The sequence below is a fragment of the Mandrillus leucophaeus genome, unplaced genomic scaffold (genome assembly GCF_000951045.1).
Source record: "Mandrillus leucophaeus isolate KB7577 unplaced genomic scaffold, Mleu.le_1.0 Scaffold389, whole genome shotgun sequence".
NCBI lineage: Eukaryota > Metazoa > Chordata > Mammalia > Primates > Cercopithecidae > Mandrillus > Mandrillus leucophaeus.
The window spans coordinates 2,674,429-2,693,042 of record NW_012104131.1 but is presented as its reverse complement, the minus strand read 5'-3'; the positions used below and the strand labels follow the sequence as shown (position 1 = coordinate 2,693,042).

The window sequence follows — 18,614 nt, the reverse complement described above, 5'->3', positions numbered from 1 at the left end:
GTTATTTTCACAACAAATAAGTTAAATAATCCATTAACACATCTTATTCTGTACAAAATTACCAAATCAACACAAAGGACAAGAGCACAAACAGACTGCAAGCCAAGCTGTTAAACAGCATTTTTAGCTAGATTAATTCTGTAATTCTGGCTCCCCAGAACTGCCTCTGAGAATGTAGAAAGATAAAGTGAATTCCACAAAGCAATGAATTTTACAAGTTTTGTACTGATGGTATAAATCAACATGAAATCCCCCTCCCCATGGCCCCCTATTTATTCAAAACAAAAAAACGAGTCCTTGGTATTAAAAACGTTTTCATGTGAAGGATTTAAAAAGTAAAATCGGTGACTGTTAAGCCAAATGATTGCAGACTGAAAGGGAGTTTTTTTCTTTTTCTTAGTAAGTAAACTCCTAAGTTTCAAAATTCTATGGTAAAGTCTTCTATTCACAAACTATAAGTGAATAAAAACACAAAAACAAGAATTTTCTACATAGTGTGAATTCCAGCTTTTGAAAAATGTAAAGTCATCTGGATTCTGAATAGTAAATATCTATATTTTGAAATATCATACCTGCAATACAATAAAGATATTTTAAGACAATTTAGATTACAATTTTACTAATTTAGGTTCATAACTATACACTATCATCTTCTCACAAGAAGACAACTAGAGTACAAATGGCCACAGATTTTCCTAGCAACCGAGTAAATTGGTTAAAAGGAAAATGAAATTGGCAAGTTTGGACTTGGCTTCCTTGCGCTTCGTTTTTTGCCTTTTACTAAATAAAGATTGGTCATCTAAACTAATGAGTTTTCTCGACTGTCTGATGAATCCAGGATGGAGCAGAGTGATTGACGATACACACCTAAAAGAAAATGGGTAAGAAGAAGAGTTGCCACCAGCAGAAGGGAAAACTCATCTGCACTCTGTTTAGTATACCTGTGAGATTTCTTTCCAAGAATAGCCAACAAATGACAGGTAATGACTTTCTTTTTTTTTTTTTTTTTGGAGAGGAGGTAGAATTTATTGGTGAGTATTAAGAGGGGGCAGCACAGTGGAAGCCCTCATGAGTGCAGGGCCCGGCACTTGTCCAGAGGTCCATGATTGGGAATGTACTTGACCCCACATCCATCTGGGATGAGCCACTTCTCAGCCACCATGTCTTCAAATTCATCAGCACTGAACTTGGTGAAGTCTCACTTCTTTGAGAAGTGGATCTTCTGGCAGCCAGAGAACTGGAACTTGGCCTTGTGCAGGGCCTCAATCACATGCTCCTTGTTCTGCAGTTTGGTGTGGATGGACATGATAACTTGGCCAATGTGAACCCTGGCCACAGTACCCTGGGGCTTTCCAAAGACACCTCGTATGCCTGTTTGGAGCTTACACTGAGGTAGTGCAAGGTCAGAGACATGAACATACATCTGAAAGGCCTATCACCAAGGTCCCTTAGAGCAACCTATATAAGAAACAGGTTGCATACACTACCAAGGAGTCTGCTGTTTGCAGCCACTGCACACTGGGCCCCCATAAGGAAAGGAACTCAGTAGGTTTAATTGGCTGCAGAGGTAATGACTTTCATTGTGGAACCTTGGTCCCAAATGTTTCTGTGTACGGGAGAATTATTTTGCAATTCTTGCCAAAATTCCAGTTCTCATAATTCTTTGTGAAGGGGAAAATTTGTTTTAGGCATTTAGAAAACATATGGATGGCTCTAAATGTCTCCAAGTAAAAGATGCTCATTGTAGCACCATATATAGAATCCAGTTGAACGACCACCAATAAGGAACAAATAAGCTATGTTACATTCATAAAGTCAAATACTATGTAATCTTAAAAAGAATAGTACAGATATATATATTTAACAGTTTGAAAAAGCTTCGAAGAGACATTTGTTTATGAATGGATTTGCAGAGTATTCCATTTTGTAAATTAAATACATTTACATATTACAAAAGTGGCCTAGAAGCTTACAGAGCAACCTATCAAGAATGGTTATTTTTGAAGAAAAATGACATCTTCTTTACTATTTAAAAACTTGTTTACTAAACTTTTAAACAAAAGAAGCCATCATTAAAATACTAGTTTATAAATTCTGAGGGCAGAGATCTTATTGATTTTAATGCCAGTTTATACCAACTTTATATCAATATTTATTTTAGTGCCTGGGACAGTGTAGTGCTCAATAAATATTTCTTGAATGGAATATGGTAGCTTTTTACAAACATTCATAAAGAAAAAAGAAGGTATCACTTGAATGTTTTTGAATGAGGAACATATTACACTTATAATACAGATACTTAAAAAAAAATTTAAGAATTTACTGATGTGAATATCTACTAATTGATTGTCTACTCTTGAAGTTTAAAGAATTTTTAGGAATTCCACATAGCTTTCTTTTTTTCCACAAGGAATGTAACTATGAAAATTTCTATCATTTACATTTACTTTAAAAACGTAGAAATCGCTGCCAACCTGAAACTCTGGTTGTTCAAATTTAAACTAAGGAAATATGAATTTAAAAAACTAATTAAATAAACAAAACAAGCCAGCAAGATTCTGTATGACTTACCCAGTTTTTTCCTTCCCTCCACCTTCTGTTGAACCAAAGATAAATCTTACATTTGAAAAACACTTAATACATAGCGATAAATATCAAAATATGATTCACTATTTTCAGACCTTACTTGTAATGGGGTAATAACTTGATTTTTAGTAAATCAGAGACCATCAAGTACTGAAAGCCAAAGTTGTTCTTATGTCAACACAGGCCAAGGGTAATGAATTAATCTGTCTTGTTCTTTGTAAATAATTTGCTGATTCATATATAAACCTTAACATCACACAATTTATAACATACTGAGCTCGATTTATTAATGCTTTACATGAAGAAAAGACTAATCTCTGTGACTATATGGGGATTGAGTAGGGGAAAGGTATGTAAAAAAATTCCTTCTGAAACATGAAGAAAAATGGCATATTTATGACTACATTTACACTACATTAATCAACTAGATAATTGTTCTATTGTGAACCAACCATTATAATGAAGGTTAATTGCCTGCGTATGAACCAGAGCCGTAAGACAAGTGGGTACCTGGAGTTAAATTGAATATTTGGGTGCCAAGATACAGAGAAACACAGAGCCAACTTTCTGATGAACAATCTAAACCTACCATCAAAATCACCAGAGATTTTATTTGGCAATACAATTGTTGTTCTATAAAAGAAATGTCAGAATTTAAAAGAAACTAGAAGAAATCTTCAGTACAGAACAGAAACACAGGACTTAAGCAAAGATCACAAGAAATTAAGAGCCTGCCTGTGCCCGTTTTTACTTCCTTTTGCAATTTTTTGAAATAGAATATATATATAGAAAAATTCACTAAATGTAAATACGTAGCCCAGTGAAAAACAAACATGCTTACAATGCACCACTCATGTCAAGAGAAAAAACACCTCCAAGTTTCCTATTAATCGTCTTTTAAAATTGTGGTATTTTCTTCATCATAGATTTTAGCCTTATATTGAATATTTTTATTGCCTTACAATAAATAACATTTACGTGGATTACTTAGCTTTTTGATTACCCCTTAAACTGTGTGCATAGCCTACCTCAATAAGCCCTCACCGACCCCTTTTCTTCCCCTCTGGAAGTAAGCGCTATCATAAGTTTTGTAATTACTTCCTTGCTTTTAAAAATAACTGCTGCTTATACATGCATCACTAAATAATCTAAATTAGTTTTGTATGCTGTCAAACTTTACACATATATATCTATTTTTATGCACATTATTGCATTTTACTATATTTTGTCCATTATTTGAATATACTGCTATGAATTCTACTAATTGGATATTAGGGTTATACTTATTTGGAGTTTTTACAAATAATATTCCATGAACACTCTTATGTGTGAGAGTCCTGGTACACAATAACATTTTTAGGGTATGTAACTAGAAGTGAAAAGTACTGGTCATGAAGTTTGTATATTGTGAACTTTACTAGATACCATGTCCATTTTTAGTGAAATGAGATGGATTATAGATGGGATTTTTATTTTAAAAAAATTAGAATCTGGCACTATACTCAGAGCTACCAATAAGGTTCCATTGAAAGAGAGAAAATTTTAGATTCAATAGAACCTAAAGTAATTAGTTTTAAACAGGAAACAATTATAGGATAATCATTTAGTGCCCGCTTTTTATGTTGATTCATATTCAGCTCATTCTAGAAGCAATGAGAGTTGTCTGTGTGAAAGGACTGCCAAGTCAGGGCCCATAACACACCAAGTATATAGCTGCTGGCCTGTATAATTCTGTTGGCCAAAAAGGCATTTCCAACTTAATGCAGTTTTCTGCAATTAGTTCATTGAAACTGATGAATATCTTCACTGACCTAGTATAAAGGCATCGCAATCAGTTTCTGTGTAGTAAGTTGGTTCTCCCATGGCCCCAATATACCACTGTATCTCAGGACCAGGCTGTGAATGCACAGAAGACAGAGGCTTCATTTTATTCATTTTTGTGTTCTCAGTATCTCGTACAATATTTGTTACTTATGTGCTTTAAAAATGCTTGCCAAATTTATTGAACTGAGCAACCAGTAGTTCTTGGTTTGAAACTCATCCTTAATTCACAAGATCAGAAAAAGAAAATTTTTCACAAGTGAGGATGTATAATTTATTAACATGGGTATTTATCCTTCTCTGAAAATATAAATTTGTTATGACCGATGAAAAACCAATTTCAATATTAAAAACTATATCAAATTGTTATGCTGTCAGGCACTAAAATCAGACTTTACAAATAATTTACAAAATTCAAATCTAATCCACTGTATTACTCCTTCCTGTTTCCTCCACTCCTGACAGTACCCAGTATTCTGCCTTGTCTCCATGTTTGCCCAGACAGGGTGCCAAGTCCTCTGGGAAGGAATGGCTGTCACTCATACCTCCTCACATACACACCAAGGAAGTTGGCTTACGCAGTCAAGTTTGGCCAATGTTGATACGGTTGAAAGGCCCAGAAAGCCTTTCCCCATTTCTTTTCCTATCTTTGTAGCATTCCTGTTCCTTTGCAGATTTAATTTCTGTTGAGCTCAATATTGTGCTCAACAAGTCTCTTACTATTCTCTAAATGACTTTTAAAACGATCACAGAAGGAATTCACAAAATGAAATGCCTCAGGAGTTAATGGAATAATAAGTACTTTCCTTGTCTTAGATGCGGAGGTGCTCCCAACCAGGAGAATTAAGGGGAGAGAATTAAGGGGAGAAGGTTTAGGGAGAGGACTGCCTCTGGAGAGTCTAAGTTAAGTGCTGATGCCTTGTTCAAAGCTTCACCACATCTTCTTCTCAGTGGATGAAGGGAACGCAAGGAGGAAATTCACCTGAAAAGAATTCCCTGTGACACTTGGGTGTTTTTCCTGAGAAAAAGCAGATTTCCTCTTTTTATTCTACCCCACAGTAAGCAGGAGCTAGAAAACTTTGGCAGGACATTACTAAGAATTGAATTTCTGCATTATTTATCATCTACATTCTCTAGATATTCTGTACTTTTTTTGGTTTAACCTATAAAACTCTTCCCTAAGCCTCACATATGGCAGTGACTAATCATGGCAAGAGCTATGACTACAAACTTGTAGGTTCCTATCACTAATTTACCTTTTTTGGAACAGGGAGGTATTTTCCAAAGAGTCTTTCTTGAGGTGCTAGCATAATCTCTTAAAATAAGAGTCCAGGGCATTCTCTATATAGTTACATAAGAATGAACAAAATTCAAGTTCTGCACCTGGCCCATATTGTGGAAAATAGACCTGACATATTTTTCAAGTACATGTAAGACTCTGGAACTCTTTCAGCTTATACTTCAAAGACATAAAAGAGTAACTTTGGGAATGCTATTTAGATTTACATGCTAGAAAATTTTTACCCTAAGTATTAGTTTGACAATGGTGACAATAAACCCACTGTCACCCATCTGATAAAGAAGACTTACCCTTTTCAATTTGGCAGCAGCCTCTCCTGAACGGATTGCAGTCAGCAAACTCTGTCGCATCTGTTCTGGGTCAGAGCTTTGGAATGTTAAAGAACTTTGTCTCATACGAGTGAATGATGGGCAGTCAGTTGGAGTTGGTATTTGGGAATTCTGTTCATTATGTGCAGAGTTATTATCCTACAAAAATAAATGTGAAATATTTATATGAATGCCAAGAAAAGAATGGGCCATTTTTTGCAAAACATTTTCATCATCCATAGTTCTTTAACAATCGCCATTTGCCACACTGGTGTTTCAGACACAGCTCTGTTTCCTCACCCACTGAATTATCTCTGCTGCCAGAGCTAAGCTGGAAGATGAGGGCATTATTTTCTCTTGAACTCAGGAAGCCAAAGAAGAAAAGTGGTACCACCTCTTTGCTTCATAAATACAGTGGTAATTTTATTGTTCTTGAATTAAATACTGCTGACTTCACCAATACACAGAATTGGTTAGAAAAGTCAAATTAAGATTTTTTAAAATACTACAAACTAAAAAATGACCCATTTTCATGGTTTCAACATACTAGCTGTGAAATTACTATTTTAAAATGAGCAAAAGAGTCAAATAGACAATGTCATATTTGTTGAATCTAATATATCTTCTAATAAAGGAATACGAATTACTATGCTACACTTAGTAGCTAATTTTGTGTTTCTGGAAGTCACATGGACTAAGTGCTGACCATGTTTTATTTTTTGCCATGAGAATCAACATATAAAAGTTAGGAACTTCCAAACTGAAGAATCAAAAATTGAATTACGCTTCTCAGGAAGGCATATTTAGTAACTGATGTAACTGGCATATGTTATCAAGTAATCTTAAATGTCTTTTTCAAACTGCCAAATACATATCTTTACCAAAAAATGATCCAAAGAGGGCTCAGGCAATGACTTAAAAGCTTTATTATCTACACCAAGCTTCCATTGTTTAGGAATGGTATTCTAGTCCAAGAAAAATCACAGGCTTTGTGCCCAAGTACAGAACTAATCTCTATATCATACTTCTATTCCCGATGCTATATCAAAGTAATAAACATAAATGTAAAATACATGAAAAAATATTATTTAAGATATTGTTATACAATTATGGAAAAACATTTACTTGGCAATATGGTTAACATTCTTTTGCTCTAGGAATGTTTGAAAAAGTAATATTAAATACTTCTGGAACTGTCACACAAATATGAATGTATTCTTTAAACACTATCAGAGTAAGAGTACACAAAGCATTTCTTTAAAATTGCATGAGGATTATCATAAACCGTGCTGTGAATTTCATCTTCTCCTTTGACTCTATTATCTGAAGGTAGCAAAATACAACACTTGGTTGACCAAACACTAAGTCAACAATACTCCTTTTTGGTAAATATTTAAGGTTAGATGGTGGTTAGATAACAGTTTGGTCAACATACATATTATAGTTGAAAGTTGACACTGACTTAACAAAATGGGGAATTAAGAAAATTACATTTTAAAACTCTGCTTTCAATTTATTTATATGTGAAAATGCACAATATATGCAAGCTGAAGTTGAGTGTATATGATAGAAATCACATAGCTGAGAGATGCTCAGTTATTTTGTCTAGTCTCTGATAACTGTTATTTTTCCATTTCATTAAGACTGTTTCCTTTGCTATTACACAGTAATGTAAAATTGGAGAATAAACCAGAAGATTTAGACAAGTTAAAAACAAATTAAGATAACACAGGAAAATAGAACCATAAACTAGTAAATATACCATACAAATGATATGAGCGAAGAAACTTTAAACCCTTTGCTAATGACACAATTATATAATGATGACCTTACAGCAATACCTAAACAAGTTATGTAAGTTATAATTGTAAGCAAATAATCAGATTTTATGTATTACCACTCTCTTCACTACAATAGCTTAATTTCAGAGTAATATGAGTTCAGAGTAAAGTAGCACACAAACATATCAACATGCTTGTTAATCCCCATTAAACCCTGTGACTAAATTTGAATACTTATTTTTAAAAAGGCTACAGTTACCTTATCAGACACACCAAGTTGTGGGATGTCCACAAATGTATTTACAGAATGAGTCTTCCCTTCCTCTGTGTTGGCTGGAGGTTGGACCGATGCACCAGCACTAGATGACTTGGTGCGCTCTTTACTGAAAGACTGTGACCTTTTCACTACAGCGAGAGCAAACGGTGAAGGACCAGAACTGGAGTATGGTCGTGGGGCACCAAAAGTTTTCAGAGTCTTCAGATTTTGTGTGGATACCTGACGAGCAGGAATTGCCGCAGGTTTCGGAGCTATGGGAGGAGGAGAGGCTTCAGCAGGCTTCTGACCGATGACATCATCATCAGTTTTTTCAACAAGGGGTTGTGGAACAGAGTGAGGCGTTTTATTTAAGGGAGAAAGAGTCTGCTCTGGAGAAGGCAGCATATCCCTTTCTGCCTCTTTATTTGTCAGTTCTTTTGGAGCAGGATTAGGGGCAGCATGGACACTCTTGGCAGCTGCAGATGTCACATAGTGACCCGATACTCTCTTCTGCATCTGTAAAAAAAAAGAACTGGGTTTGGCCTGGGGATTAGAAGCCCGAGATTTAAATTTTGATTCCAAAATATTGTTTATGTCTTCCAAATTTGGTGCAAAAGGAACTGTGCCAGTGTCTCTTGTCATTTTGGGAGCAGGTTTCAGAGGACTAACCATGGCTCCATCAGGTGGGCTCACAGAACTGTGCACTTGATGCTCTGTTCTCAGGTTTGGCTTCGGTTTAAGGTCTGGCAGTGGCCCTTTTGGGCTTTCAGAAATAGCCGAATCTTCTGTTTGGATGGCAGTTTCTTTCACATTCTCATGAGTGTGCTTTTTCCCTAAAGCGTGTATGTCCTGATCATCTTTATACCCTGTGGTTTCTGACTGCCAGTCTTTCAGTATTTCCAAGGATTTGGGAGGCACTATTTTATAAGTAGTCATTCCAATTTTGGGTATATACTCTCGTGTAATTTCATTTGAAGGTTTTGGCTTGGGATTGTAGTCCTGTCTATAAAGTGGATAATTCTTTAGGTAAGAAGCAGTTGAATTTTTATCAATCCTATCTATAGGAGGCAAAAGATCATCATTACCATGTGCACAAATTGGATCTTTTAGGGTAAGCGGATCTTCTGAATGTATAATTAGGGTGCCTTGACTCCTGAATTCCCTTGAGGTATCTACAGAATCTTGTGAACTTAAGGATGAGTGTTGAGTTATGTTGTTATTTGAAGTTTGTACACTTTCTTCAACTTTGGAGTCAGACAAATTATGATCTTGGTGTTTCCCATCAAAACTGTTACAAGAAGGGGTTGTCTGAATTGCTGCATCTTGCATTTTTGTCTTTTCTGCACTAGGTTGATTCAGTTTTTGATCTGGTACTGATGAAGCTGCTAGATGGTTTTCCTTGTAACTTATAGCAGTATCAGTTTCATGTGCCTGAGAGTTTGATGGTCTCTCAACTTCCATATCAATGTCATTATTTTTGGCAACGCCTCCTACATCGATTTCTGTTTTCTTCACTCCATTTTTCATATTGTCTTCTGTGTTCTTTGGAAAGACAATTATTTCATTTTGTACTATTGAGAGAAAAAAAATCATCAAGTTAAATATATGAAAAAATAGAAAACCTTAAGTTTTTAATGCCTACTTTTTCCCACCTGAAATAGTTTGGTTTGAATTCAACAGATAATTTTCAACTCACTGACTATATAAAGGTAGGTAGTAGCATACAGAGAAAACAGTATGGGCTTTGGATTCATACAGACTGAAGTCTGGAATCCCTGGCTTAACCCCTGGCTTAACTAGTGTGGCCACAACATGTTAATTAACCCCGTTAAGCCTCAGTTTGCTCAGACAAAAAAAGGCGAAAATATGTATATTATATGTGTATCATTTAGATAGCATGCTCATTAGTATATTGACCACAATAAACACTCCATAGAAGGTAAGTAAAAATAAGTTTTTACTTCTTAGATGTCATTCAGCCATTGTTCATAATGACAAAAAATGAAACTGACAAATTCAAAAACTGTATTTTTCCTCTATTTTGACTATCTTTTCTATAGCCCCTAGCATATTTATATTTTCATACCTAACATTAAAAGGAAAGGAATCTCAGGAAATGCAGTCAGTTTTAATGACGGCCTTAACAGAAAACATTAAGATTTACAGTAAAAACAGAATCTCAGGCCAGGCGTGGTGGCTCATGCCTGTAATCCCAGCACTTTGGGAGGCCGAGACGGGCGGGTCATGAGGTCAGTAGATCGAGACCATCCTGGCCAACATGGTGAAACCCGGTCTCTACTAAAAATACAAAAATTAGCCATGTGCGGGGGCGCACGCCTGTAGTCCCAGCTACTCAGGAGGCTGAGGCAAGAGAATCGCTTGAACCCAGGAGGTGGAGGTTGCAGAGAGCTGAGGTCGTGTCACTGCACTCCAGCCTGGCGAGAGAGTGAGACTCCATCTCAAAAGAAAAAAAGACCAGAATCTCAGTTGATGGTCTTGTTAATTAGGTATCTTTGCTGAAGGCTGTTAGAGGACTTTATTTTTAGTTATAACATCAGTGATTTCAATGCATGAAATCAGTCATATTGGTTTTGATTTTTTTCTGTTAGAAATAGGCATCCTCATTCTAGAGTCACAGTCAAAATCAAAGTAGAGAAAATAACCTTCCTCTCCTTTGCACTACTTTTCCTCTTGATTCTAATTCAGACCTCCTGAAAACAAAAACCATTTGCCAGTCTCTAGGTTAACAGAGCAACAGCTTCCAGTCAACAACATGACGGCAAAGCACTGGCAGGAGGCATGTGGAAGGAAACAGGCTTTGGGGTCTGTACCATGTGCCTAGTACTGAATTAAGTCATTCCTCTGCTCCTCTATTTAAATGCCCTGAAGAATCATGCTTCCTGCGCGATCACTGTGCTTATCTTCAAAACCCTAGTGGCCTTTTCACATATGGCAATAGTTTGCACAGCACAAGTTAAATGTGAGCTTTGGGGGTCAAACTGTGAAAGTATGCCAAGTATTTCTCTATAGTTTTATCATTACCCACTTTTACTTATAAGGATGAGATGAAGTACATTGCCTAAAATGTAATGAGCTATATTATATAGTTTCTCTCTTAAAAAAAGAAAAAGAAAAAAGATATGCAGGCAGAAAAATATCATGTTAGGCAAATTTGTATACAAACAATTTTTTAAAAATCTTCACGTTTTTAAACTCTGCCTGATTGCACAGTTATTTGGTTGTGGCAGTTAATATTACATATTGTGTTGCAAGATTCCTATATTAAACATGTAATTTTAAAATGGAACTCATTTTTATTCTTCCCAGATAAAATGCAACTGAGTATCAGAATACATATTATATACTTAGGTGAATTCTTTTCTCAGTGACCAATGATTATTAACTATTTTGATTTACAAAATTAAGGACCCATGCTCTTAGGAACCATAGAAGAGGCATATTTCTGCCTCTGCTCTCAATTTACTTGATTCATAAGTATTTTTCAATGTTCATATGAAAAACACTATTTTGAACATTGTTATGAGCATGGAAAAATTTAAGACCCTCTGGCAGCAGGAAATGAATCTAAATATATTTCCTTTTTTCTTATTTCTAATTTTCCACTGAATATATGTATTTCCCAGTTCACACAACAGAAACATTTTCCCAAAGAAAGTAAACCAATGTAAACATATATTTTACGTTGAATCCCCTTTTAAAAACCCAAATGTATTGGTTTTAGAATTATAAGTTTCTGTTTTTCATATTTTTGGTAGGTTACTCCTACTTTACCATTGTCTAACTCTGAATTTCTTCTCAACATTTCATGATTATTTCCAGTGATTGGCAGTCCTGGAAACCCAGAATCCATCCTCATCTACAACTGACAATGATGTTAACCAAGTGTTTATGAAGGGCTAGATCATTTTCCAAGGATGGCCAGTAGAGGGAGGAGGTATCTTTTATACTATAGTGACCCTCTACTCAAAAGTGACACTGACATTGACAAACTTACAAAAAGGTGATTTAGATAAGGGTAGGTAAAAAGGAAAACAGAATAAAAGTACTTAAAGAATAATAGACATTATTTACTTTAAAAAAGAACTAGAGTTGACAAAGGTCATAGCAAAATAAAACATGTGCAAATCAAAATACCACGTAAATGTACTTGTGACTCTTGTGACTCTGGCACTAACTTGACAACAAAAATCTTAACAAAAATGATTCAACTTGACTATTGTTTTAAAGAGAAAGAAGCAGCTTTTAAATCATAATTTCTCAATAGGAATGCTATTGCCATCATAGTACATGCTGTGAAAAACTGACTCAAGTGGAAAAGAATGAAAAACTTATTTGCTTTCAGACCTTCTCAGTATGGTATCTCACAATGGTATTGAATGTGGGAGAAAATGAATCAGTAGCATATATATTCAAGTTAATGAACACATACATAAAATTATATATATATAATTATATATATATAAATATGACATTGTGATTATTTATGTCTTATTCAAATATGAATACTACATCCCTATGTTTTCTAAATATCTTAACCTAGTTTTCTATATTAACATAATAGATTGAACTATGAGAATTCATAAGCCACTTCCTTCTTAACCCCTTAAAACACCATTGTGTATTCCTTGAATTTTCTATTTGCGTAGGATTGTTTTTCTGAAATTCAATACTAAGTACATACTTTATGAGTATCTCAGTATTCTGCTAGGTGCCGTGAGTAGTGCAAAAATATCAAATGTAATTTCTCCGATCCAAGACTACCCAATTCAGTTGAGGAATCGTAAATATAGAACCACAAAGCTCCTAATAATCAAGTAAAAGAAATGAAATATGATTTGGATAAAAATTGAATGGGTAAAATAGATGAAAAATTGTTTTTTAGGCAAAGACAACATGACTATATGCCTTATGATATAGAAATGAGCAAATGACATCATGAGAAAAAATAAGTTATGTTGATTTAAGGATGGGAACTGGGAAACAGTGGTAAATAAGGTTATATTATTAGATGATTTGGGCCTTGAAAAATCAGGCAGAAAAGTTTCATCCAAGGAAGTTAGATGGAAAAAAAGAGAAACAGATCACAGCTACATACACAGAGGAAACATTTTTAAGATCCAAAGTCTAAATTAGATAATTTCTACGTTTTAACAACAAAAGTAGTACACATGGTAGTTAAGGGCACACTCAAGAGCAATATTGCCCCAGTTTAAATCCTAGGTTCACCATTACCATAGCAGTTGTGAGACCTAAGGTGAGTTACTTAATACCTCTGTGGCACACAAAATGGGAATAAAAATAATAGTACCCAAAATATCCGTAAATGAGGTAAGTATTAAGTGAGTTACAGGAGATTAAATGAGTTAATACATATAAAGTGTTAAGAATTGTCCTTGGCATATAATAAAATAAAATGCTGGCTATTAATTATATAACTCACCATTCTCTTGGTTTGGGCCCAATGACTTCAAGTTTCTTATACTGTCAACTACCTTCTTTTCATTGCTTGTATCATATACTACACTGTGTGGTTCTCTGGAAGATATAACATTGTATGTTATATATTGATACTATTGAAACACACACACACACACACACGCACGCACAATGAGAAAACAGGCAATAATTTCCAAAGACAGATGGACTAAAACAATCATTTATTTCTGCCAAACCGCGGAAATTTAAAGCAGAGAAAAAATATAACTGAGAAGAAATGCTGCCATGACACATTAGCTTTCATATGGTGGTCCCATTAAAAAGAAAGAAGCTTGGTAAAATAGACACTTTTCCAAAACAGTGGCTTTCTTTGGTTATTATCAGTTATTTGCCTTTTAAAGAAAAAGGAAATTAAATGAAACATTTTAGTTTTGCATCTGGCAAGGTCAACTATATAAATCAGAATGTAGATTGACCTCACTGATGTTTTTTTCCCTTTGGTGATAGAACAGTTTAATAAGGAGACAATCTCATGCAAATTATAGTAAACCTCTGACATATATGGTTTATTTTGCTTGGCTGATTTCATCTTTATGCATGTTGTTGCATTTCAAACCTAAATGCACTAGACTATAGCTGTCCATTTCTAGAATCAAGTGGAAAATACATTCTCTGTTTCATAAAGTTGACTGCAAAGATAATACTCTTGATTTAACATCATACTCTAATATGCAGAATTGTTTTCACATACCGGTGAAAATCCTCCAGGAATACTTGGTAAAAATTGAAAATTAAATATTACATTTAGGTCACATAGGTAACAGGCAAAATACACACACAAAGAAAAACTTTCATTTTTGAATCACACAAATTAACTATTTCTCATGGCTTATCTGACACAGGGATATTAGAACTGTCACATTTGATTTTCTTTGAACATAATTACATGCAAATAAGTACTTCATTCATAAACATTCTTATAATAATGGTAAAAGGGATAAAGTCAAAACCAAAGGGCTGACTATATTTATGTTTAAAATTTCAGATCTATATTTCAGAACTAATATTAATTAAACAAACTGCCACCAACACCCCAGCACAGAGACTACTTACTGTCCATCTGTGCTTCTAGTTTCTTGTTTTTCTTCCATGGAGTTTTGTGAGAACTCTCCACTATCATTGCCAAGGGCTGAGTCGGGATCATTTTTCAGTGTATTTATTATATCAGTAGATACAAAAGGAATATCTTGTGACTTCGGAGAAATATTTTCAGCTTCAACTTTAGGCACTTCACTCAGTTCTTCCTTTTCATCTATCTCTTCAAGGCTATAATCAGAGCTTATTCCAGCTACAAAGAAATGCAGATATAATCCTAAATATTAATTTGCCTCATTCATCCTATGCAATTCTGGCAAGGAAGGAATTTTGAAAAATAATAATTAGTTGGACTCTTTTAAGTTCTGCTTCAAAAATAATAGTGAAGTTCTTTCTCCTGGTGAGTAGTCATGTTAACATAAAACCAGATTATCTCAGACTCATAATTCTCAAAACAATTTGCTATCACTGTAGGTTTCATTCATGGTAGAGACAAGAGGTTATTTAATCTCATAAACTTCAAGTTAAATATTTCATTTAAGAAATATCTTTCAATTCAATGTTTTTTATACTCATCCAACAACTCAATAGTGCAAATTAAAGGCAAATTAATAATTTTAAAAGTGAAAACGAAAAGCACATGAGATTTTTGTATTGTCTACAAGGGCACTCATAAAATTTGACTCAATAGTTATTAAAACCAACTAAACTCGAGAATTACCTGAGCCCCCTTTAAAAATACTGAGGCTCACACCCTACTCCACAAAATCAGAATCTCTGATGGGTGGGGCAAGGGACTTTTAAAACTATTTAGATGATTCTACTATGCAACCTGAGTTAAAAGCCACTGACCTAGATGTTTAATTTTTAAAAATGCAAACAGAGCAAGTATCAGACAATGAAAATTAAGTTTTATTCCTATCCAGTTTGATTCTCAGAGGCAACTTACTTTAACCATTTTTCCTGTATGTCCTGAGAAAGTGTAATATACATATATAGGCTTATAACTATACTCACATGTTTCCCTTTGTTAGTTTATTTAATATAAATGGAAGCATACTGTAGCCACCTAGCTTTTTTCTCCACTTACAATATCTTAAATATTATCCATATTAATATATATGTGTACACATAAATATTTTCAATAGCTGTGGTTAACATTTCATTGTATAAAAAAATGTATTTTATCACCAACACCAAGCCAGCAGGGTAAAAGAGAAGGAGGCACCCCGAGCAGTTAATGTTCATTGTCAAGATTAGCCGTGGAAGTAAATGGAAGCCAAAGAGTGAGGTTCTGGATTTTTGCTAAATACAATTAAACATTTCCATGTACACCATAGTATCTGAATGAAATTTAATTTTATCCCAAGGCTGGGGGCGTGGTCGTGGGGGTGGGGTGGGTAGGCGGTATAGCATCCGATTATAGTAATCAGTACATTCAGAAAATTTAATTTTTAACATAATTCAATAAAGTACTTAAAATATACTTCTAAAATTTTATCTCTAAGTATGTAGGCAGAAAAATGTGCTATTTGTGCTCTTTGAGAAATGAACATGGGAAATTTTAATGGTATTTTAATCATTAATAAAAATAGATTACTCAATAAAAAATATTTTAAAATTTAGGTTTAAGTGAATTTTCAAATGTACATATTTTGGCAAATGATGCTTTATTATGACGTGAAATAGTCATTATGATGCCAATGTATAATATAATGTGTCTACGATATTTTATCTATGTGCTAAGAATGTATTTATATAATTTGAAAAAACTGTATTGAGAAAAATGAAAGGCCATGATGGTTTAGATACAAATGTGTTTTTAAATTTTTATTATAAGATCTTGCTTTGTCACCCAGGCTGGAGTGCAGTGGCATGATCATAGCTCACTGCTGTCTCAAAATTCAGGGCTCAAGCGATCCTCCCACCTCAGGCTCATGAGTAGCTGGGATTGTAAGTGTGAGCCACCAGGCCCAGCCTCAACTGTGTGTTCAAAGTGACCCCTCAGTATATGTAAGCCAAATAGAAGAGAAGCTAAAATTCTTCAGAACCACTGATTTTATTTAACTAATCGACTCTGTTGTATTCATCTGTATGGTTGGGAAAAACAACAAAGTCTAAACCCAGATAAAACTTCAAGTGAAAAGGGGGAAACTTATCTTTCTTTATAAAATATGTTCACACAAGGTTTCAACAGCTAATCAAATTTACAATTGATGATATCTTAATCTGCCTGACACAAAGCACCAGCAAGGAAAGGCCTGACCACCTACATGTCAATGATGTTATGGCTGCCTCAGGTGTTCCAGGGCACTCAAAGACAGAGGTTTCCTCCATCAGCTTGGGCGCAGCGCACTGCTCCTGACTGGAGAGCCCAGGGCCAAAGGAGGTTTCTGCCAAAGAAGTAGAATCTGTAGAAATGGCACTTAGACAACAGAGTTAAGGCAAGCAGAGACTAAGAAGCATTTTGGAAGAAATCAGATTTGTTAGCTCACAATTATCGATGCATTAAACAAGAGGTAAAAGTGAAAAAAAAATGAAGAAAAACAAATATGAAGCAAAGTTTGAATAGCATGCACTCCTTTTTATAATGCTTCAGTGACTTCTAATTTCACTCAACAGTTTTAATTGTTATTATTCAATACATTTCCTTTGTGGAAAAAAAATGGGGCCATTTATATTATTCTGAGTAAAAGCTGAGAAAAATCATTACTAGTTATCTGAGAGTAAGATTTAAAATCACAGAGGAGTGAAGAATTCTTACATATATATGTTAAAATTCCAAATTCTTAAATACCACTTAAAGATTCAAGATTCAAGAGTGTTGTTCCTAAATGTTTCCTGTATTTAGAATATAAATTATAAAAATCAGGTGAGTTATATTAAGCATTTTTTATACTTACAAAATTATCCCCATGATAAAGTCCTAGTATAATCATATTCTATTTTTGGTATGACATTACTAGTCTATCACATTCATTGATGTCTTATAGTAACTGTAAAGATTAAAACATTGTTATCATACTTCTTATAAAAGCTACTAAGTAGATATTATTAAAAATACTAGAAAAGTATTAGAATAAATTATACAACTTGTAATGGAATTTTGTTTGGGAAGAATGCACAAGGAGAGCCATATACTGCAACAGGAAACATTTTCATGGTAACAAATTTTTACCATTAGAGTAGGGTAACTTGTATGTTGAGTTCATACCTAGAACAGTTGCATAAAAAAATTGTGCTTACACTTTCCTGTAAGTTTTCTTCTGCACACGCCAAGGTACATTCCTAATTATGGTGTGTCATTACACTTGGGAAGGAGTTAATAAATGTTAACCTGATATTGCATAAGGGAAAGCAGGAGACTACATAGAGAAACTACTCAAGGACAATTCCAGAACTGAAATTGTGATCTCTGCCAGCTTCATACTCTAACTGAGTTGAGGGGCAGAGGGGTGGGGGCAAGAATTCATTTCATAATAACAGAATTTGGGAAATGAGGCCAAAGAATCTGCATCTCTTTCAAGTATAAAGCATCGCGAATGGATTCATTTCTCAATTATCATAGAAGTCCTTTTTCAGTAATTACACCATGTGGAATAAGGGCATCATACCTGGGCTGGATAGCTCCTCAGGAGAGTTTGCTTCTGAAGCACCGTCTGGAGGAACTCCATCCACTGGCTGTAAGGCTAAAGGAAAGAAGCAACACTACTTATAAAGTCATATTCACAAACAAAACAATTCCTTAACAGTTTAACTTAGTTATTTTTATATTGTTCAGAAAGCAGTGAGCCTTGCTAGAAGTCATTTTACTATCTAGTTGTAAAACACTAAAATCCACTTAGACTCCCTTTTCTACATACAGCTAATCCTGAAATGGCATTATCTTTCTGAATAAATTCACGAATTATGACATGTTCACCTCAGGATAATGGAGCTGTATAATTTTGATACTTTATTTGGTGATGTTTCAGATTTTTAAAAGGCAGTTAAGTGAGACTAATCAAGAT

The 18,614-nt window shown here is 34.5% G+C and overlaps 1 protein-coding gene across 1 annotated transcript in view; it reads right to left on the bottom strand.

Annotated features, from left to right (window-relative positions):
* COBLL1 (cordon-bleu WH2 repeat protein-like 1) overlaps window positions 1–18,614 on the bottom strand; it is a 100,006-nt gene that overhangs the window by 2,726 nt on the left and 78,666 nt on the right. The window contains exons 9-15 of the mRNA XM_011990995.1: window positions 18,219–18,293; window positions 16,878–16,997; window positions 14,623–14,857; window positions 13,514–13,608; window positions 11,095–11,097; window positions 8,056–9,623; window positions 5,998–6,174 (exon numbers count right to left, since the gene is read on the bottom strand). Of these exons, the coding sequence (XP_011846385.1) occupies window positions 5,998–6,174; window positions 8,056–9,623; window positions 11,095–11,097; window positions 13,514–13,608; window positions 14,623–14,857; window positions 16,878–16,997; window positions 18,219–18,293 (2,273 nt within the window). The remainder of the gene's footprint in view (window positions 1–5,997; window positions 6,175–8,055; window positions 9,624–11,094; window positions 11,098–13,513; window positions 13,609–14,622; window positions 14,858–16,877; window positions 16,998–18,218; window positions 18,294–18,614) is intronic.